Source organism: Peromyscus maniculatus, chromosome 12 (genome assembly GCF_049852395.1).
Source record: "Peromyscus maniculatus bairdii isolate BWxNUB_F1_BW_parent chromosome 12, HU_Pman_BW_mat_3.1, whole genome shotgun sequence".
Lineage (NCBI taxonomy): Eukaryota > Metazoa > Chordata > Mammalia > Rodentia > Cricetidae > Peromyscus > Peromyscus maniculatus.
In genome coordinates, this window is record NC_134863.1 from 41,256,173 (window position 1) to 41,278,195 (window position 22,023).

The window sequence follows — 22,023 nt, forward strand, 5'->3', positions numbered from 1 at the left end:
AAAAGTCATCTCTTGCAAAAGCCTGCCAGGAGATTTTTCAGAAGCTGAGTTTGGCAAATGCCCTCTCTGTCTCCTAACCCCACACTTGGATATCACAGAACTAAGTGATTTTTTTAGACTTTTTTCCATTGCTAATCATTTAAGTTTTGGGGAAACTGCTGTTGAGAAAGGAGAAAACTTCTACTGTGATAGAAACCACTTGTGAGTGAATTCAGTAAATTCCATTGATTTTTCCTGTTGTTTTCTGACGGTATACATAAATTTACTAGCTATCAGCCTCCCTTTGTCTCCTCCAATAACTCATTGTCTCCACAGAAACCTCTGATCAGAAACTTCATTAAGTCAGCTCCAATTTGTCTTCTGATCATACCTCGGAGATAGCATATTGAAAATGCCAGCTGGGTCACCGATGGTGCGCCTCTAATTGGGCTGCCATAGGCACGATTCCATGAATATTCCTCTAACAACAAATAACCGTGTCACTGATGGCTCTGATCCAATTACAGCCTGCAAATCAAGCAATTATGGTCTTTGTATTTGGAAAATATAAGTTGACTGAGGGTCATTCTAACTGAGGGTGGCACACCGCTTCGATGTTCTGATATCTGAAAGATATGTCACATCTTTCATCAGGATATTGGCCTATGAGAATAGCCTTCTGCAGCAATTAGTGGAAAGAATACATCATCGGAATCAGACGATTACCTGGCCACATTTTCATGGATTTCTTTTCCTATCCTAGATAACAGCAGGGGAGAAAGGGAGCATCTAAAAATAGGTAGAAGCCTTGACTAGAGAGAAAGATTGGAGAGTCCTATGGGGAGCTGTTGTTAGAAGCTTGGATAGCCCCTCAGGGCTAAAATTTCACTCAGGGAGGAAAAGAAGATGAGCATCCGTCTTACTAAATTGCCTGAGAAGGCATTCTGCTTTTTGTTTGTTTGTTTGGTATTTTTCATAGCATGTGGTATATGCTTATGTTCCAACTGTTAATAGTATTTTTATAGCTACTTACCCCTAGTGCCCCTTCTTGGTAGAAATGTCTTTAGTGCATGTCTTAGTCACTGTTCTATTGCTGTGAAGAGACACTCTGACCAAGGCAACTTTTATAAAAGAAAGCATTTAACTGAGGCTGAGGCTGGCTTACAGTTTCAGAGGTTTAGTCCATTATCATTGTGACAGGAAGTATGGTGGCATGCATAATGCTAGAGCATTAGCTGAGAGCTACATCTGGATCTGCAGGCAGAGAGAGAGGGAGAGGGAGAGGGAGAGGGAGAGGGAGAGGGAGAGGGAGAGGGAGAGGGAGAGGGAGAGGGAGAGGGAGAGGGAGAGAGAGAGAGAGAGAGAGAGAGAGAGAGAGAGAGAGAGAGAGAGAGAACTGGGCCTAGCATGGGCTTTTGAAACCTCAAAGCCCACCCTCAGTGACACACCTTCTTCAACGTGGCCACAGCTCTAATCCTTCTAATCCTTTCAAATAGTCACTCCCTGGTGACTAAGTATTCAAACATATGAACCTATGGGGTCCATTCTTATTCAAGCCACCACAATGTGTGTCATAGCGTGTCATAGCTTCAACTGTCAATGTAACACAGATACAGAGTCACTGGAGGAAAAGGGAGCCTCGACTGACAAATTGTCCAGATCAGATTTTCCAGATCAGACTGGTCTGTGAGGCATTTACCTAATTGTTAATCGATGCAGGAGGGCCCAACCCACTGTGGGCAGTACCATACTGTAGGCAGGCAAGCCTGGACTGTCTAAAAAATATGTAGCTGAGCAAGCCAGAAGGAGTAAGCCAGTAAGCAGTGTTTCTCCTTCGTTTCTGCTTCAAGTTTCTGCCTTGAACTCCTGTATGGGGGTAAAATTTAAGGGGTAGAATCTAACACAAGCAAGCAGGTCATTGGAGCGATGCCGCCTTGAAGATGATGTTGGCACCTGTCCTGTCCTCTCCAGTTTTTGCTTCTTGGTTATCACCCAGTGGTTCTCTTCTTACCCACACTCCACCAGGTGCACCACCACAGGCCCAGAAGTAATGGGGCCAAGTAACATGGACTGGAACCTCTTCAATTATCAGCCCAAATGATTCTCTGCCTCTCTCTTTAAAACTTTTAAGCCACAATTATTTGTATGCCACAGTTCACTCATATAGGTTAGAGTTGGTTCTCTCCTTCCACTGTGTGGGTCCCAGGTATCAAGCTCAGGTTGTCAGACTTGGTGGCAAATGCCTTTACCCGCTGAGCCATCTCATCAGCTCAAACCACTCCTTATAAGTTGATTGCCAGGGGTGTTTTGTCACAGCAACAGAAATATTATTAACACAAGATTTCATTCCAAAGGATAAATGAGAGAGCAAAACGTAGAACTTTTGGGGACTAGGAGAAAACTTCTTGGTAAAGTCCCTGGCCTTGTAAGCATGGAAACGGAGTCCAATTTTCAAATCCCACATTACAAAAGGAACAACCACTCACCCAAAACAGAACAAAAAAAAAAATCCCACCCAAACCAAAACAACAAACAAAGCAAAAACCCAGGGGTGGTGACCAGTGCTTGGAATCCCAGCACTGGGAACATGCACAGCCAGGTAGTCAGATTCCTGAAGCTTATCAGCTAGGCCACCTAGTCCACTTGGTAAGCTGGTGAGAGACCCTGTCTGAACAAACAAGGTGATCAGCTCCTAAGGAATGACAATACTGTCCTTTGGCTTTTACACATCCATGCACAAATATGTGTACTACACACACACACATACACACACACACACACCACACCACACAACACATACATACACAACACACACACACTCTCTATATATATTATATGCTTCATATACATATTCTCTCATTTTTCAGACTTTTTTAATTTGTGTTTTGGTTTTTTGAAGAGGGCCTCATATAGTTAAGGCTGGTCTTAAACTTGCTGTATTGCTAAGGGCAGCCTGGAACTCCTGGTTCTGGAGTGCTGAGAATACAGGCATGCATCACCAGACCTGGAAGTGTCTCAAGACTGTGGTCCTTTAACACCCTGGGGCACTTGGTCCCATATCAGCCCTTAGTCTCCAGACACTCTCAGTGGCCAAAGAAACCTTGTCTCCTTAGTCTCCCAAGAGTTCCCCCACTTCAGATCCTCATTTCTAGAGTTCCCGACCTAGCTCAAACTTAGTTCTTGTCATTTGTTCCCTAACTTCCAAGTCATCTATTCGTGCCTACAACCTGTAGACTTTCTACTCCACCGTCAGATGTACGGTAAAGAGGCTGGGAGTCCCGACTCAGCTGTCAGGACTGCTGCTCTTGCCATTGTTGTTGTGAATATATGTTGGCATGGGAATACATAGAGTCTTGTCTTTGCAGTTTTGTTAATATCATTATCTCAGGCACGTTATTTTTACAATGGAGCTAAAGTCCAACTAATATCATATATTCATGATGTACTTTCTGAGTTGTAAACCCTACAATTGATGTTTCACAGCATAAACCATTAATATGTTGGCCACCATTCACATTTTTGGAGAAGCATAAAATAATATTGAAGCAGTTTAAGCTATTGTTTTGAGGAATAACCGTGTCTCCCCTCCTTCCCCCAACAGGAACCCAACTTGTGTTCCATGAAAAAAAAAAAATCAACTTTTGCATGAGGTTAGTGAATTGTTTTCAATCTAAATCCAAACAGTCAACATAATTGGCAGGTAGAAAGAACACCATTTAAAAGTATGTTTCTTCAGAATATGACTATTGTCTTATCTGTATCTTTTCACACCTAGCTCTACTGGCTTCTGGCACAGTGTCAGATTTCAATAAAAGTTGACGAATCTTGTTTTAAATGAACAGCGTGCTCTTGGTGAATATGCCTATCGAAGCAAATATTCCTAACTGAACTAAATTATTTATATTAAACTCGGTCTTCTTTCTTCCTTCCAAGTTCTTTCCTTTGTTGCTTATTTATATAGAGTGCAATTAAAGGTTGGCGAACGACTATTGCAGATGATGGAATATTGGTTGGGTGCCCAGATCAGGAGGAGAGATTCACACCCTGTCTTATTCTTATCACACTATCTTTGGATAAGGGAGTCAAGAATTGGTTTGAAGCTTTTGTATTTAGCCTGTCACTTTGTTTATTATTTGTCTAGAGTCTTCTATGGCTGATAAAAGGAGGCAGAGTCCTGCAGGGAGCTCTTTGAGGCAAGGTCTCCGTCCCATTCATCTTTGTGACCCTTGTTAACACCCTTCCATCTGGTTAAAGAGGGAAGGAAATGACTACCCTTTATTGAATATCTGCTAAATCAGGCACTTACGGGCACACAGAACATGTGATCCTACTCAATTAATGCAACAATCTCAAGACACAACTTGCTCTTAATTTAGAATTGAGAAAACTGAAGAATGCCAGGCTTAAAGGAAATTGTTATGATCATATGGTCACAAGCATCACCACCACACACACAACCGTGGGCACAGTGGCCAGTTCCGCTTATCCATTCTGGGAGCAACTGTTCTAAAGCCTGTTCTCTCCAATTCCTCATTCTTTACCCTATCACAGGCTGCTTCCCCAACAAACGTGCTTAATTTACAGCAACAAGGGTCTGAGATGTTTTGGTGAAAGCACATGGGTTTCATATCTGAGGTTGTATATGTATATGTATATGTATATATATTTGTCTGATTATATTTATAGTTCGCTTTTTTTTCACAGCTATTTAAAGAAGATATGTGGTCACTTCAGCCAAGAGCTCAGAAGGTCTCAAGAGATTCTGGAGCATGGGTTCTTTCATTTAAGCTGTTTCGTATCCATATTTTAGAGGAGTACTTGGGACTGGAAGGATCAGCTAAGAAAACCAAGAAGGATCTGCAAGAGCAATAGGAAGAAGCCAAAGAGAAGCTTCTTATGAAGCACAGCTTGTGGGGAGGGGAGGGAGGAGGTAGAAACACGAGTCCGGGCCTCCCATTCATGAAGGACTGTGAGAGAAGAGCAGAGGAAGGAGGAAACAGAGACAGCAGCCGGGTGAATATTATCCTAAGTAGGGTTAAGAAGACTGAAAACTGACAAGACAGACAGGGGAGTAGGGACGGCAAGACAGCAGCTCACCAGGTCAAAGCGCTTGCCCCGCAGCCTAATGACCCAGAGCACAAACCGTAGCGGTAGAGAACCAACGCTCACAGCTGTCCCCTGAGCTCCGCGCAGGCGCCGTACACGCTCCACGGCACGTACACACCGACACACAGACTACAACACCATGTGAAAAAATAGAAGAAAGGAGAGTAACTGATAAGACGCTGTGAGCCGCTGGAGGAGGAATGTAGACAAGATCAGCCTTTTCTCTGAGCTCCGAAGGGTGGAAGTGAGCAAGTGAGAAGTATGTGGGTTCAAACCCGAGAAACAGGTAATTTGCTCACATGTACCTAGGAGCTTGGTTATAATCTTAGCCAGTCACATGAGATCTTGTCAGAAAGCAAAATCTCCGCTTTCCTTAGAGCAGTGATTCTCAACCTTCCTAATGCTGTGACCCTTTGTGGTGATACCCTACCATAAAATTATTTCATTGCTACTTCATAACTGTAATTTTGCTACTGTTAAGAATCATAATGTAAATATCTGATATACAGGATATCTGATAAATGACCCGCAAAGAGATCCCGACCCGCAAAGGGATCCCGACCCGCAGGTTAAGAAACACTTTCTTAGAGGAACCTAGATTCACCGGAATGAACAGAAACATCTCTTGAAGCCTTGAGAAAATCATGCAGTCACCTTAATTCGGTCTATCCTCCTCCACCTTTTTCCATAGGAAGGCGTATTCCATCTAGGCTTTTGTTGAATGAGCTTATGATCCCCCTGCCTCAGCTTCCTAAATGTTATGATTATGGGATTGTGCCACTATATCCAGCATTTGTGTGTAGATAACACACAGGTTAATAATGTAAGCATCGTGAGAAAGAGCCCCTCAGGAGAGAATGAGGTCCATGAAAGGTTTGAAAGAACATGGTAGCCTGTCTGTACTTTGAATATACGCAGTGCTTGTTGGCTCTTATTTCTCATGTTCCCCATCAGCCTCGCTCCAATGCCTGTGGTTGTTTGTCCTTCTGTCTGCTCCATTGCCTGCTTCTCCCTGCCTTGTGACTAGCCTCCTCAGTGCTCTCTTGCCTCTGATACTGGGAGTCCTCTTCCGATTGTTCTCTGCTGACCGTCCCCATCTGTCACACGTGAAAATTGCTTGTGTACACACTTTATCCCTTCTGCTTAGTGCTGTGTGTATAAAGTGTAGAGAATGTCCTTTGCTTTCTCTCTTATACTCCATGATCTCTTGTTTGGGGGGGAGAGTCTATCAGATTAATGTAATTCTCTTTTTACAAAAGGCAGAACAAACCTGATCACAACTTCGAAGTGTTAGACTTAGAATTTAGGTTCAGAACACACACCCTGTGATTCTCTACATGTGCATTTTTTTTCACCGCAGCAAGCAGTCTCTTGCAAAATCTTAAACTGTCAGAGACGTGGAGAATGACGTGTGCTCTGACACACAGAATCTCCAAATACCCCACATATACTCAGTGACTCTTTTCTTTTGCAGAGGTCATTTATGTTGTCATGTGCCATGGCCACCTTCTTCATGTCTGGATACCCAGTGTGCTGAACTAGGGATCTGGCTGCTCCTTGCACACATTTTTTTGTTATTGGCCAATAGTACACAGAAATCGCTAAAGCTGACCCATTTAAGATAGACTCTGGATTTTATTAAGTGTACTGCACATGGACATATTTTAAAAGCAATGTGTTGAAGGCTATTGTGTACATACATATCTGGAAATCTGTAAAGAAGGACCAAATAAACTGGATTCACAAATGAAAAACACTGGTGTCTAATTGCTACGAGACTAAATTGTGTTTACCCTATTACTCTTCAAGTTTTTGCTATGCTTCAAGTAGCACTTTTCTCTCTGTGAAGCTTGCTTATTCTCCTTTTTCAAACTGCTAACTGGGGATAATTAAAATTAGTACATAGATGGAGAATATTTTCAGCTTGATAACATGGTCACAATAGGGAAGACGATTCCTTCACTGGGTTAAGAAGTGAGGGAGACATTTTTATTTTATTTTATTGTTTTTTTCTTTCATTTTTCTTTATTAAGTAATTTTCTACTCACTCCACATACTATCCACAGATTCCCCCCTCCTCCCTCCTTCCACCCCCAGCCTTCTTTCCCAAGCCACCCCACATCCCTACATTCCCCAAACCGAGTTCTCCCATGGGGAGTCAGCATACTGAGCCTAGGCAGGTCCAAGCCCCTTCCCACTGCACCAAGGCTGTGCAAGGTATCACACCACAGGCACCGGGTTCCAGAAGCCTGCCCATAGACCAGGGACGGGTCCCGATCCCCCTGCCTGGGTGCCCCCCAAACAGTTCGAGCCAAACAACCTTCTTCCATATCCAGAGGGCCTAGTCTAGTCCCATGGGGGCTCCACAGCCACCAGACCACAGTTCATGGGCTTCCACTAGTGTGGCCGGTCATCTCTGCACGTCCTCCCATCATGATCTCAATTTTCCTCGCCTGTAGTATCTCTACTCTCGCTCATCCATTGGATGAGGGATACATTTTTAAACATTGTTCTGTGTGATATTTAGAAAAACTACATTATAGTGTCAAGAATCTATGACATCTAAAAATGAAGTTTGCCATCAAATACTCTCATTTGGAGACATACCTTTCCAGGTAAAGGTCTATAGTCATAGCGATGAGTATTACTTAGTTCACAGATATCTCTTCAGTTCTTACCTTTTCCTCTGCAGCAAATGTGCAGGACATAGTATTTGTCTCCTTTCAAGGAAATGTAAAAAAATTGCCGCACTGTGTTTGGCCTTTCCTCCCACATCTAACTGACAAGTAGAGATGCAGCTGAAGTTAAAGAAAAAAAAAACATTGTGGTAATTAATACTTTCCTTGCCATAACTTGGCCTTTCATTGACATATATTTTAAATGATTTTTTAAATATGTATATATGTGCCTGAGTTTATCGATGTATACCATGTACATGCAGATGCTCACAGAGGCCAGAAGTGGGCATCAGATCTCCTGGAACTAGAGTTACAAGTGGTTGTGAGTGGCTTAATGTGTGTTGGGAACCAACCCTAGGTCCTTTTTAAGAAAAGCAAATGTTTTTAATGTCTGAGCCATCTCTCCAGCCCCAATATTTTCCTATCTTTAGTGGTTTTGACAACGGGTATTTTTTTTCCTTTATGTTGTTCATATTTTTGTCTTGTATAACATATTTTATCAGTCAAAGCCACTAGTATTGATGTGGAGGCTCCCAAATATTTCACATTTTTTGGACCCTTCCATTCTTGCTTCTAATTATTTATGAAAGCAGACACAAAGTGAGTCTTCACGAGCTGCTTTGGAGAGGACAAGAACATTGGTGGAAAATGGATCACAATAGTCCAATGAGATGATACAGTTTAACAGTAGTTGTGTAGAATCTTCATAGACGGTGGGCACACACAGCCAGCAAACTAGAGTTCACAGACAGCACAAACACATATGACTATTTGAAGCCAATGGGCTACATTTATTTCATACCAAGCCAAACAGGAAATAACTCTAAAGACGAGTTACTTCCTGTTTTGAGGAAGAAAAAAGAGAGTAAATACAGTTGAAAAGGGAGAGACAGATTGTGGCCAAGTTCGCAATGGGTCCAGTGAAGGCACAGTCTCTCTGGGGCGTGATTTGTGGTTCCTCGGGAAGGATGGTTGGCCTAGACAGAAGCCACTGGACGAATTCCTCTAACTTGGTGGCACTGAGGAAAAACCTCCATTTTCCTCCATGAACAAAAGTGAGCTTGATCCATGTACTGAAGTCAGGGTAAAGATAAATATTTGACCTTGCCTTTTTACAAATTGCGGATGCATTCCGGAGGTTGTTACTTTTCTGTGGAGTTTTAGTTTGAGAAGACATTGTTTTTTCCTTAATCTGACCAGTGGGCTCTGGATAACGAGGCACCCTCTCTGATTCTGCTGAAGAGATTTTAGGGTGTGTGTTCTTTGGGGGTTCTAGTTGTAGGAGCTTATGGAACAGCTGTACAAATTCTTTACTGACTTGCTCCTCCAGAACCTCTAGGCAGTGTATGCTGGAGAAAGAATTCTGGTTCTCCAGCCCTGTCACCTTCTTCTTCAGAGTGTCGATGTCCTCTCTCATGGAGAGGATGTCTTTGGTGGCTGCGATTTGTCTGTCTTCACTGGTATTTATTCTGACTTCCAGGACTTCCATCTGTTTCTGGCAATGGCCAATCTTTTCCTGGATATCTGATATTGCGCTGACAATGTCAGCCATTTGGCTGAGGAGTTCCATTTGTCCCGATTTAATGTCTTGTAGCGTGGCTGTTAGATTCCTTTCTTCATCCAAACTGAGAGCATCCTGGTCACAGTCATAAGAAGCCACGGTTGGGTAGCTAGTTGAGTATGAGTGCTGGGTCTTACATTTCTGGTAAACGTTTTTAAGCGATCGCCTGATCTTGTGGAGATTCGAAACCCACACACGTCCAGCAGCAGCTCTTACTCTTTTGGTGTGAAATCGGTACATTTTTGTTTTCTTTCACTGAGATACAAGACACAAAGCGAAGGGAAGCATGGCAGGAGTCAAGGGAAGAAACGATTTCTTCCTATTTGTTGGAGCTCTTTCCTGGTCACATCATTGAATATCCCATGGAGACCATCAGAGGCAGCAACAGGCAGGGTTAGGTGGTTTACCTCTTCCAAGGCAGCCTAACTGCAGAGCTCTGTGAATTCACAGCTCATGTCATGTGATCCTTCCAGTGGTCCTCAGGGGATGCTGATGTCACAATGGCCACTGGCCTAGAACACAGGTGAGCATAGCGCAGCAGGTTATCAATATTTTTTGTCACAGGATGGATTTTTTTTCACTTGTAAAAATGATAGAGGACTACAGAGCTTGTGTTTAGGTGAGTTACACTTACTTGCATTCCATATTATAAATCAACAAAAGAAGTCTTAAGATCTTCCTTAGTTTAAATAAAAACTCGCTACATGTAATATAAATTATATAATTATATATATATTTTTCCTTTTTAAGACAGGGTCTCATGTGTCCCAATCTGGTCTCATACTGTGTAGCTGAGGATGACTTGACCTTCTGATCTTCCTGCTGCCACCTACCAAGTGCTAAGACTAGTCACTACCTAATTTTTGTGATACTGGGAATCAAACCCAGGCCTCTGGGAATTCGAAACAAACATCTGACTGCCTTATCCCTAATTCTACTGCAGGCCTGACATGGTGGCATGCACTCAGGAGGCAGAGGCAAGAGAATCTCTGTGAGTTTGTGGCAAGCCTACAATCTACATGTCCTGGGACAGCCAGGACTAAACAAACAACCTCCTACCCACCCACAAAAATGAACCAAAACAAATTAATTAAATAAAATTCCCGGATTAACAAAAGACATTTACATTCTTATACATATGTTTCTACATTTGTGAGATGTATTTTGGTTGAAATGAAGGAAGAAAGTGTGGCCTTGTAGGGATCTGTCATTTGAAGAAAATTTTAAGTCTTTTTAGATAATTGGCAGTATTATTCTTGCTTATCCCACTAAAATTCGACAAATGGCAATTATTTAAGAAGTTGTTTACCATGTATAATCTTTGACCACATCAGTGAATTTCATATTACATTAAAATTCATTGGCTTATCTTTGGTCTTCAGTGGATGTCTGATAACCAGCATTGGTCAAGGGGAAGATAGTTAATTGAATTGTGCAGATCTTACAGGTATTGATTGGTTTTATTATACAATGTCAAAATGTCTTGGGCTTGGTAGATGTCTTAGTGGATAAGAGTGCTTTCTGTGTAACCTTGAGGACAACCATGGGAACCTGAGTTCGATTCCCCAGCACCTATGTCAAAAAGCCAGATGTGATCATGTGGTAACTCCAGGCTGAAGGAGCAGAGAGACAGGTAGACCCTGAGAGCTTGGCAGCCAGCCAGCCTAGCTTAAACATGGAAATTTCAGCACAGTGAGAGACCCTGTCTCCACGGAATAAACAGAGAGTTATAGAGGATAAAGGAGACAGTGTCTTCTTCTTGCTTCTGCTTGTGTGCATATACTCCTCTCTCTCTTATTCACACATGCAACACACACACACACACACACACACACACACACACACACACACACACACACACACATTCATTAATGCCACTTCCAGTTTCACTAAGAAAGCCCTTTGGGATTGTGAAATATTGTGGTAAATGCAAATCTTCCCAAATTGTAATTTTAGCTTAAACGCTTAAAATTTAAAACAAGTTTGCTCTTTTCTTTGAAGCAGTAGGTTTCTCATATCCCTTTTTAGTAAAAAACGGATTACCAAATGCCCCTAACTATGTATACCATAATTTGTTGCCAGTCATATGTTCAGATAAAAATGGCATTTCCTGAGAAAAAAAGGGCTAGTTTGGTCTGTAACTCAGAATTTTCTCTAGACAATCGTCAGACTTTGGGAAGCAGTGGAACACTGCATCTTTACTTCCACGTTGTGCATAATATAAAGGGTTGAGAGTTAGTAAGTTTTTTTTCCTGCTTCACCAAGAACATTTTTTGAGTGAAATTGTTTTTTCCTCCCCTACCCCTCTTTCCTTGGGTGGTGGTACGGAATACATTCATTATTGGTCCTTTCTGATTTTACAGCCTTGGTATGTCCTGAGGGACAACCAGCTTAATTCACCACTGCATTTGAAATGCATTTTCAAAGTACAAGTCACAAAGGTGAGTGGTGCCTTGGTGTTATTTTAAAACATCTCTACTCTCAAGGTTCACCATCTGCCACACTTGGAGAACTGTTACCACTGAGGGTAAAAGCAGTCTTGGAAACCTGACTCTTTCAGAATACTAAATAATACTTTGTCCATCTGATTCATGGAGGTAACATTTTTATTCCTTGAACATATACGACTTGAACATTTTTGGAATCAAAATGACATGTTATCCAACACCTATACGTCTCTCAAGAAGCAATCCTGTTTGAGGGGATTAAAAATAGTAACGTCAGTTACAACCTGCTCCGAAATCACTATTTCGCCCATTTGTGCCAAATTTTAGGGTCGGTCTTGGCACAGGTTTTGGTATAAATTCTGAACTTAGCCAAAAGTGATGTAAGAATTTTGGCTCACTGACTGTACCTGGGGTTTTGCCTCACTCTGTATTTCTGAATTGCTGCTTGGCTCTTTCTAAAATGGCTAGTTACCTTTCCAGACTCTTGCTGGGAAAATAAAACGTTCTCCAGCAAACAGGCTATGATGGGCACGGGGACTGAAGCCAGAAAGATTAGGGTCAGAATGGTCCTATTTACTTTGGCCAAAGCCGTTCTCTCCATCGGCTTCCACAGGAGCAGTGGCAGGGCCAGTGAAGATTTCTTGGGCCAATACAAACATCTGAGACCAGAGAGGAAAACAAACAAACTGTGGTCTCCGAATACTAAATGAAAGCTGAAATGCCAAAGCAATAAATGCTTGAGTAGATGTCTCTGAATTATAATATATTATCAAATTCATTAATTGTCAAATTTAATATTATTAATATTGAATATGTTTGGAGGAGGTTTGTAGATAATGCACTTACACATTTCAGGAATTCTCAAATTAGAATGCTTGCTTATAGCAATTACTCCTCCAAGTATCAGCCAAGACTCACTCAGTGTCTCCCAGACACAGAACATGTATTACTTGTTTCTGTCACAAAACACTCGACAAAATGGACTTAGTGCCGGATTATTTCGACTCAGAGTTTGACGGTCAGGTCACCACGGTGGGAAAGGAAGGCATGGCCACAGATGTATGAGGCAGTTGGCCCGATTGCACCAGTGCTTAGAAAGCAGAGAGATAAAAACATGGTGCTTAGCTGGCTTTCTGCTTTTTATTCCATACAGGGCTGCAGCCCAAGGGATGGTCCCACCCACATTTAGGGTGGGTTTTCCTACTTCCAGCATTCCAATCTAGAAACTTCCAGACATGCCTGAAGGGTTGTGTTCTAGGTGAGTCTAGATCCTATCAAGCTGACAATACCAATCATAGCAGATGGTTACAAACATTACCTATTTATGTGAAGTTCAGGGAAGTTATCCCCATGGTGATACAGCTAAAAAAAAAAAGGGCAGTCAGACTTCACATCTTTGCATTCCAGTTCTGGAGATCAAGTGTTTGATCTCTACTGCCACACAGTCATGATAAAAACATACATATTTGACACAACTTAGGAGAAGATAGACTTTTTTTTAAAAAAAAAAAATCACAGTATAAGCAAAACTACTTTTTATTAAGATTTTATTTACTTAACAATATGAGAACACTAAAGCTCTATCCAGATATTTTATTTACCAAAGATGTTGGAAGTAGAAATTTGTCAAGATTTTAGAAGCTGAATTAGTTCTAACTCATAAGTAAAAATGAGCTAAGTTGGTGGTAGAACATTGAAGAGGTATCAGATTTTTTTTTTTTTTTTTTTGGTTTTTCGAGACAGGGTTTCTCTGTGTAGCTTTGCGCCTTTCCTGGAACTCACATGGTAGCCCAGGCTGGCCTTGAACTCACAGAGATCCGCCTGGCTCTGCCTCCCGAGTGCTGGGATTAAAGGCGTGTGCCACCACCGCCCGGCAAGGTATCAGATTTTTTAACAAAAAATATCCGTGGATTCTAATCGCTTTTTGAGACATTAATCTCGCAGGTTTCAGACAGACATGTCTAGCTGTGGTTGATACTCATTAGTGTTACCGAAGGGAGCCCAGATTTGGGTCTTGTAGACAGTGGAGGGTCATCTCAGGAGGTCCTGACTGTGAGGACTTGGTGAAGTTGGAGTGGTCAACAAGTGAGTGGAAAACAGATCCGAGCTGACCTGACTTCCTTTCTCAGGATTCCCACCAGGGATACACAGGCATTTCAGAAGGAAGTAGGGTTGAGCCTAGTTGGGAAGCTTTCTAAGCAAAAGTGCTTGATAAGAGTCTGGTTTTCACAGGAATGGTGTTTGGAGCCAGAACGGTTGGAATCCCATCGGATCCATCCCATTGCTAACTACGCTCGCAGACAAGTGACTGCCTTCCTCGTTAGGTGTGTAAAAAGGGATAATAATCGTATCTATTTTATAGATTGGGAAGTTCAAGTGTGCGATGAAAGGGTGACCTTTGCCCCCTCCTCTCTTAGAGTCTTCTCACTTTCTTTCCTCCAAATGGAAGGAGAAAAATGGTCAAGGATTTGAGGCTTCAGCTCAGATAACTCCTTCAGTTTCCCAGTTTTGCCTTTTATTCTCTCTTTCAATATGTCCAAGACAGAGAGTGGGTGACCGTCACTCACTGCAGCAAGTGGATGGGATGCTTTGGTAATAAGGACCTCAGCAGGTGGACCAACCAGCAGCTTGCCTCCTCATATGCAGGGCCTCTTGCCTGAACACGGTCAGGCAGATGGTATGAGATAACCTCCAGAGAGACGTTTCTAATAATAAATAATATTTATTCCCAGACACTGGTGTATATGGGTATAATGGTTAAGACTTAATTATGACAGAGTCAAGATTGTGTATATAAAATATATTCACTCTAATTAACCTTCTTTTTCATGTGCACACATGTAAGTGGGAATGGGATAGTTAATGGCTTTTACTGGCAACTGGGCACTACTGGGAGACTTCATGGTACACCTATAGTAATCTATTACTAACACAGCCTTAGTGGTTACAACTAGGAGAATTTATTGGCGCTTTTATTTTGCCTGTGAAATTATGTGGCCAGATTTACAAGAACCTGCTCCCTCCACCAGGAAGTTCTTTCAAATGATCAGAGTAGCTAACCCTTGGGAATTAGAACATTAACCAAGGAGCTTAAATCTGATGTTTTACATAAGCCAAGAATTTATGAATGGTCTGAAGGTGAAATCATCTTCTGCTTTTTTTTTTTCATTTCAGCTATGAAAAATACAGATACTAGGAAAGAAATCAGGGAAAGCAGAGATGTAGTTTGTAGGTCAGCCGATTGATACACAGCTCATAGAAGGAAGTGTTGGAATCCAGCAAAACTGGTAAAGCAACCTGGCCAGAGTGCCACACAGTGAAATAAATGTCACTGGCAGTACCATGAAATCCTAGGAACCTACTATGGTGAACACATTTAGTGGAAAGGTAGAAGTGTAACTGTCCTTCACATGATACTTGAGAGTGAAGGTTGAGAATGAGGGTCAATGGTAGCACACTTACTTAGCACACACTAGGCCTCTGGTTCAGTCTCAACCACAGATAGATATACAGATGCATGCACACACAATTGGCAATGATAGTTTTCTTTCTCAATAGTACTAAAATTGTATGGACTCTTTCTGGAATGTTCTACGTCTATTTATTACCCTGGCAAACTTCTGCATATCCTCTATGAATATCCAGCTCTCTATGACACTTTTGTTTCCTTCCTGTTCAGATTCTCTTGTCTTTCCAGACCTCCTAACTGGCTGAGTATTCACCTGTCATGGATTTACATATTAGATTGTTATTGCTGGACAGTCCCCTCAATAATTAAATAGTGAAGCCCCTAATGATGCTTTCAACCCTCCGGTGCCTTGGTATCACAAAACCCAGCATATGGTTTCTGCTTGTAGTGCTTTGGATGTGAAATGTCATCATAAAATGACTCATGTGTTAAAGGCTTGGTTGGCATTTCACGGAATTATGAAAAGTGGCAGGATTATGAGGACTCTGATCTAATCAGTGGATGAAACCATCAAATAGTTGGTTTTATTTTATTATTTTAAATTATTTATTTATTCATTCCCATGTGCATGTGTTTTCAGAGTTCACGTGAACCATGTGCATACAACAGCTATGGGAGGCCAGAAGAGAGTATTGGGTCTGTTGGAACTGGAGGTTTTGAAGGCCGTGAGACATCATGCGGGTACTGGGAACTGAACCTGGGTCCTATGGAAGAGCAGCAAGTGCTGTTGCTGCTGAACCATCTTTCGAGACAGGGTTTCTCTGTGTAGTTTTGTACCTTTCCTGGAACTCTCTTTGGAGACCAGGCTGGCCTTGAACTCACAGAGATCCACCTGCCTCTGCCTCCCAAGTGCTGAGATTAAAGGCGTGCGCCACCACCGCCCGGCTGCTGCTGAGCCATCTTTCCTGGCTCCATAAATAGGTTAATAAATGGATTATTGGGAGGTGGTGGAAACAGTCGAGGGCGGGAGCTGAAGGGAGGCATCATCTGATTGGAGGTCTCTTCCTCTCTTTCTGCTTTTTCAATGGCACGAGGCTAGCAGCCTCCTCCCCCAGACACTGCCATGATATTCTGTTTGATCTCAGGTCGAAACCCATGTATCCAGCTCATCTTTTATGTTGAAATCTTTGAAAACATGAGTCCAGATAAATCTTTTTTCCCTTATATTGTGTATGCTAGGTATTTAGTTGAAGTGATGCGAAACTGCCCAATATGGTACTTAAAAGTCTTTATCCAGTGAGTGAATGAATATACCTGTGGGTGATTGTGAAAGAATCCACGGGGTCTTTCCCTAGCTCAATATCCATGGGTGGTAGGAAATACGTGGCTGGCCCTATAAAAGGAATAACTTTTCTCGGTCCCTCCAATGTCATTTAACGATTTCAGCACAGGGATTCATTAATTGCTTCCCCAAAGGCCAGAAGCAGTTAAGTGGCAGAAGAGGTAAACGGGGACTGGGGAGATGCTGGTAATTATGTGTCTGGAAACAACTATGACATAGGTAAGAAGCAGAGTCAGTAATGAGGGTACCAGGGCTGAGGTTAATGATACGGACTCTAGAGGTGGCTAAGGTATGTAGTATACTCCCCCTACACAGCACATTAAGGCCTCCAGAGAAGCACAAGCAATCAGTGTATTCTTCCTGTAGGATTGCAGGGGAATTCGTTTGTCCTCTGCTTAGGTATTCAAGTACTTATCTCTTTATGCCATCGTGTATTATGAACTCCAAATCTAAAACTAGTCCTCTCTACTTCATTTCAACATTCTGCTCACCATTTAGTTCCGGACTCTCGGCCATATTGGTATTTTTATGCAATCCTCCCCCACCCCCCATCACCATTCTCCCATTCTTCTGTTGTGCTTGAATTTCCCTGGTAATATTATATGAGGTTGCCTGGTTTCTGTAATTCTCAACTTCATCTCTGGGCTTCCATTTTCAAATATTACCTTTACACCTCTGCTCCCTTTATCTTATTATGATTGACACTCTTCTGGCAGTGCTTTCTAAGTCCTGATGTGCGGAATTGATGCAGTCATAAAAATAAATGGCTGGAAAGGGGGCGAGAAAAACGAAAGAGCTGTGTTTGGCTTAACCACTCACTTCCCCGTCAGTGGAACTGGTGGGCAAATACAGTGCGCCCATCTAGTTAAACACGTCGGTTTCCCTGGGTTTTGATCATTTGGCAGACTTTTTGGGCAAAAACATTATTTGATGAATGCAGCACAGTGTCACCTTTCTCTCTCGCTTCTTGATTGCACCGCATCAAAAAAGAAGAAAGGCACAGAACAAGTCGTAATCACTTAGGAGACTGTAAACAAACCCAGAAATCATAAAGTAGAGGGATTAGACAACTTTCCTTGTCTTAGTTATAAATAAGGTGGAGCTCATTATCTGGGCATGTTCTCTTAATTTTAAGGAGAAACTGTGATGAGTTTTCATTTATTACGTTTTATAGTATGTTGGACTACAAAATCCATCTTCTTTCATATTCTAAAATTTGAAAGATTACAATGTGAAATGTTGTGGTGTTTTTTTCCCCTTGAACCTTCCTACCTGGAAAAATAGCTATTATTATGGCATTTTATTTCCAAAGGGATTGGTACCAGTATCTCTGTGAACTAAATAAGTATTTATCACTAGACCCTAGGTTTTTTTCCCCTGCTATTCGTATACTCTCTGTTCTGGGCATATTATTTTCCATTGTATTTCATCACTACTGTGAGCAGCCCTAACGCATGGACAGACATGGAGGAGACTCATAAGGATCAACTTTAAAATGTGTATTGCATTTAATTTTTAAACTCATACCTTGCCTCTTCTTTAAGAACTAGGAATTAGCAGCATGTTGTTTATGCAGCGTTTTTCTTCAATAGTTTGGTATTAGAATAGTTTCCTTTCTTTGTTTCAAGCTACCTGCATTCTTGCTTCTGCATGGGTTTAGATAACAAAGAACTATTTAACTTTCTAAATGTATTCTTTCTCCTTACTCTGATTACATACAAAATAAGCAACACCCAAAGGCAATAATAAAGTGGAGGCTGTTCCTCTCCCTGCCCTTAGTTTTCATCCTAGGTTTTTACAGCTGAGATCCAAGAGAGGAAGTATTTATTCACGGTTTTAAATATTTATTGAAATATCCTTTCTTGAAAATGTGTATTGCTACTGCAGATGCTTCTAGTATGCCAAAAGTCAACTAGAATATAGAAAAAAGTATTTGCAGATGCCTAATTCTAAGATTGAGAATATTTATTTTGGGGGGGTCCATCTCTTCTTGGAAATTTGAATTGCTTACTGATGGCCTTGAAGTATTTTTAGTATCAAATAACAGAAATGTAGACCAACAAGGCAGTTCTATTAAGAATATATTTCAATAATTTTTCAGCTTCACGTTTGGGTTTCGATAGCTATGGTTCTCATTGTTACTTGTCCTTTTTTTTGTTTTATTTTGTTTTTGTTTTTTGTTTTGTTTTGTTTTTTGTTTTTTTTTTTTCTGAGACAGGGTTTCTCTGTGTTGTTTTGGTGCCTGTCCTGGATCTTGCTCTATAGACCAGGCTGGCCTCGAATTCACAGAGATCCTCCTGGCTCTGCCTCCAGAGTGCTGGGATTAAAGGCGTGCCCAGTAACTTGTGTTAACACTTAATCACAACTCATTCTAATGAAGTGCGCAAGCTTCTCAGTCATGATGTGTAGTCCAACCATACTGAACTCACTGAAACTCCTGGACATTTTATAATAAATAAGTCTCCATTGAACTTTATGTTTTGACATTTTGGTAGCAATTAAAAAAAATCATACTGTTGGAATAGAGGCTGGAGATATGGCTCAGTAGGTAAAAAGAGTATTTGCTGTTCAGGCATGAAGACCTGCGTTCAGCACACCCTCAAAAAGCTTGGCGTGACCACCCATGACAGTTACCGTAGAGCTGAGCAGGGGGGCATGGGGCAGGGGACAAGACGGGAATGATTAGGGCTCACTGGCTTCCAGCTTGGCCAAGAAATGGCGAGGTTCAGTGAGATTCTCTCTCATGGAAATAGAACAGAGAATGTTAGAGGAGCCCTTGCACATATATACATGTCTACACATGCTTGTGTACATACATGTGTACAGAGGACGGTATCCTCTGTACATATATACATGTCTGCACATGTGTACCTCCTCAGTACATATATACATGTCTACACATGCATACCCTCCTCAGTAATATATACATGTCTACACATGCATACCCTCCTCTACATATATACATGTCTACATATGTATAACATCCTTTGCACATATGTACATGTCCACACATGCCTACCACACATGCATGTGTGCATACATATGTACATATATATGTCTGCACATGCATACCCTCTTCAGTACATATATACATGTCTACACATGTATAACATCCTTTGTACACATGTACATGTCCACACATGCAAGTATACATACATATGTACAGAGGGTGGTATCCTCTCTCTCTCTCTCTCTCTATATATATATATATATATATGTATATATATATATATGTCTTCACATGCATACCCTCTTCAGTACATATATACATGTCTACACATGCATACCCTCCTCTGAACATATATACTTGTCTACACATGCATACCCTTTTCTGAACATGCATGTATGTCTACACATGCATACCCTCCTCTAAACATATATACTTGTCTACACATGCATACCCTCCTCTGAACATATATACATGTCTACACATGCATACCCTCCTCTGTACATACATACATATCTACACATGCATATCCTCTGTACATACATACATGTCTACACAGGCATACCCTTTTCTGAACATACATACATATCTACACATGCATACCCTCCTCTGAACATATATACATATCTATACATGCATATCCTTCTCTGTACATATATACATGTGTACACATGCATACTCCTCCCCCAAAGCCATAAAAGATATTTCTGAAAATTCCATTCCTTATTGTTAGAAATTATAGTAGAAATGAAGTAACTGTACAGGCTTGTTGTAATTACTATGACAGTGATGAGATCACTTACACAGAAGATCTCGAGCTTTGAGACTCCCATGGAAGCTTTGTATGCTTTGCCAGAAAACAACAAACACCCAGGTTAGCATGTTGATTTTAGAGCAGTTTCTAGATTTTTCACAGTCCGACTTTCAAAACCATCTACGGAACCACCATTTATTCCCAGGGTTAATTCTGACGGTAGGAGAAGGGAAGGCAAGGATTGGCTGGGATCCGGGGTGTCTGCTCTGAATGGGTCTGGAGCCTTTAGTCCTGGTTCAAGCCTGTGGTGTGGGGGTGAGGTGTCTGAGTAGGGGCAGCCCTATGGAGATCAGTGGCTTGGAAACGGTGTCAATTGGAAGAATCCTTCTAAGTGGCTAAGATTTGGACAGGTACTGCTACTGCTGAGCTTCTAGGGAGTGTGAACCACACAGCCAGGAGCTTCCTTTGGTTTGTTCTTCACCCTGCCCTGCAACCTGCCCTACCAACCTCTAGCAGCGTCTTGTGCCTCATTTCTAGTAACAGCCTGTGTAGCAAGAGAGCTGGCCAAAACCTGGGAATTCTTTGCCAGCCTCTGATACAAAGCAACTGAGATGCCTATTGGAGAGTGATGTAGGTATCTGTGGTGATCATTTGGGGATGTGCTGAGTGTTTCTGTAATAGCCATGTAGGGGTCAATCAGAGCTGGAAAATTGTGTATCTGGATTTTATTGCTAAGTAGCTAAGACTCGAGAAACAAAATATTTGATGTGGCCGATATTTTATCATGAAATCTGGATAGTCGGCAGGGACAGAACTTGCCAACCGTGGTTGCAAATCTCCTAAGTTAACCCTTAGACCTGAATCTTACAGAGCTGTGGGGAGCTGACTGTTTTCACTGTGGGGGCTCCTCCAGCTTGTGCTCACTAGTCACCCTAGGCCTGAACCTAATTTTCCAGAATGGGGAGGGTAGAGGTGAGGCTTCGAGGGATAGGCTGCTGAGTTATTTTTAATTTTGTCTTTTCTTCTGTGTTCTTTCAGTCCCATCGGTATCATCAGACACAGCATCTACTATGGTCCCTGGTCCCCTTTGGGGTTCACTCCTTCCTCTCCACACACTGAATCACCTCTGTGGTATAGTGAGTTGCCACAGCGGTGGCTTGTCTTCCTTCTGAGATGTAAATAGAACCGTTGGCTATTAATGTAGTTAATCCTGACTCTCCATTGAGAGTTGTCCTCTTCCCCTCTATATCATTTACATATCTCTACACATTTATTTTACACACAAAATATGAGTGGCCAGGAAATGGTTCCTTTTTAAAATCCTGATTTTACCCAGAGTAGGACATGTCTTTTCATTTCTTATTTCTTACTGATTGTTGGGAACACGATGATCAGAAAGTGAGGTGCCTGCGACCAACATTGCTGCAAATGCAGAGAAAGGTGTGTGTGTGTGTGTGTGTGTGTGTGTGTGTGTGTGTGTGTGTGTGTGTGTGTGATAGAGAGATAGTGGCATGGTGGAATCTTCTTTCCAGATTTTATGTTTCCAAAAAGAGGGACAAGGATAAAAATTAACATTACCATTCTTTCCATCCTCTTAAGGAGGCTTATCCCCCCTTGTTGTGGAGTTTGGGACTGGAAGCTGGTCTTGTATTCTTCATCTCTTTCCTGTCCCCCCCCTCCTGCCTGCCCATGCACATTTTCCTGTAGGAACAGGTTGAACTCTTCACCTGCCGGTAGGTGTGGGACAGGGTTGAAGTTTGGGGATTCACTGTAATTTTGAGATTGGGTATTAGGAAGACT

The 22,023-nt window shown here is 41.8% G+C and overlaps 1 protein-coding gene and 1 long non-coding RNA gene across 5 annotated transcripts in view; one reads left to right on the forward strand and one right to left on the reverse strand.

Annotated features, from left to right (window-relative positions):
* The first annotated feature begins 4,677 nt into the window (after positions 1-4,677).
* The window catches only part of LOC121821739 (uncharacterized), a 111,619-nt gene continuing 94,273 nt past the window's right edge, over positions 4,678-22,023 (forward strand). Inside the window, exons 1-6 of one of the 4 annotated variants that reach the window (XR_013043775.1) lie at positions 9,814-9,943; positions 11,688-11,765; positions 12,925-13,029; positions 14,004-14,095; positions 15,821-15,921; positions 21,262-21,560. This is a non-coding gene — a long non-coding RNA (uncharacterized LOC121821739). Of the gene's footprint in view, positions 5,345-9,813; positions 9,944-11,687; positions 11,766-12,924; positions 13,030-14,003; positions 14,096-15,820; positions 15,922-21,261; positions 21,561-22,023 lie in introns of those variants that run through there. The other 3 variants (XR_013043776.1, XR_013043774.1, XR_013043773.1) reach the window with 3 other exon arrangements.
* Ccdc54 (coiled-coil domain containing 54) lies at positions 8,530-9,802 on the reverse strand. Its single transcript, XM_006989987.3, has one exon. The coding sequence runs from the start codon at positions 9,562-9,564 to the stop codon at positions 8,587-8,589; it is 978 nt and encodes a 325-aa protein (XP_006990049.1). The 5' UTR covers positions 9,565-9,802; the 3' UTR covers positions 8,530-8,586.

Coding starts and splice junctions, on each gene's coding strand:
- Ccdc54 (XM_006989987.3), bottom strand. CDS start 9,564: ATGTACCGATTTCACACCAAAAGAGTAAGAGCTGCTGCTGGACGTGTG.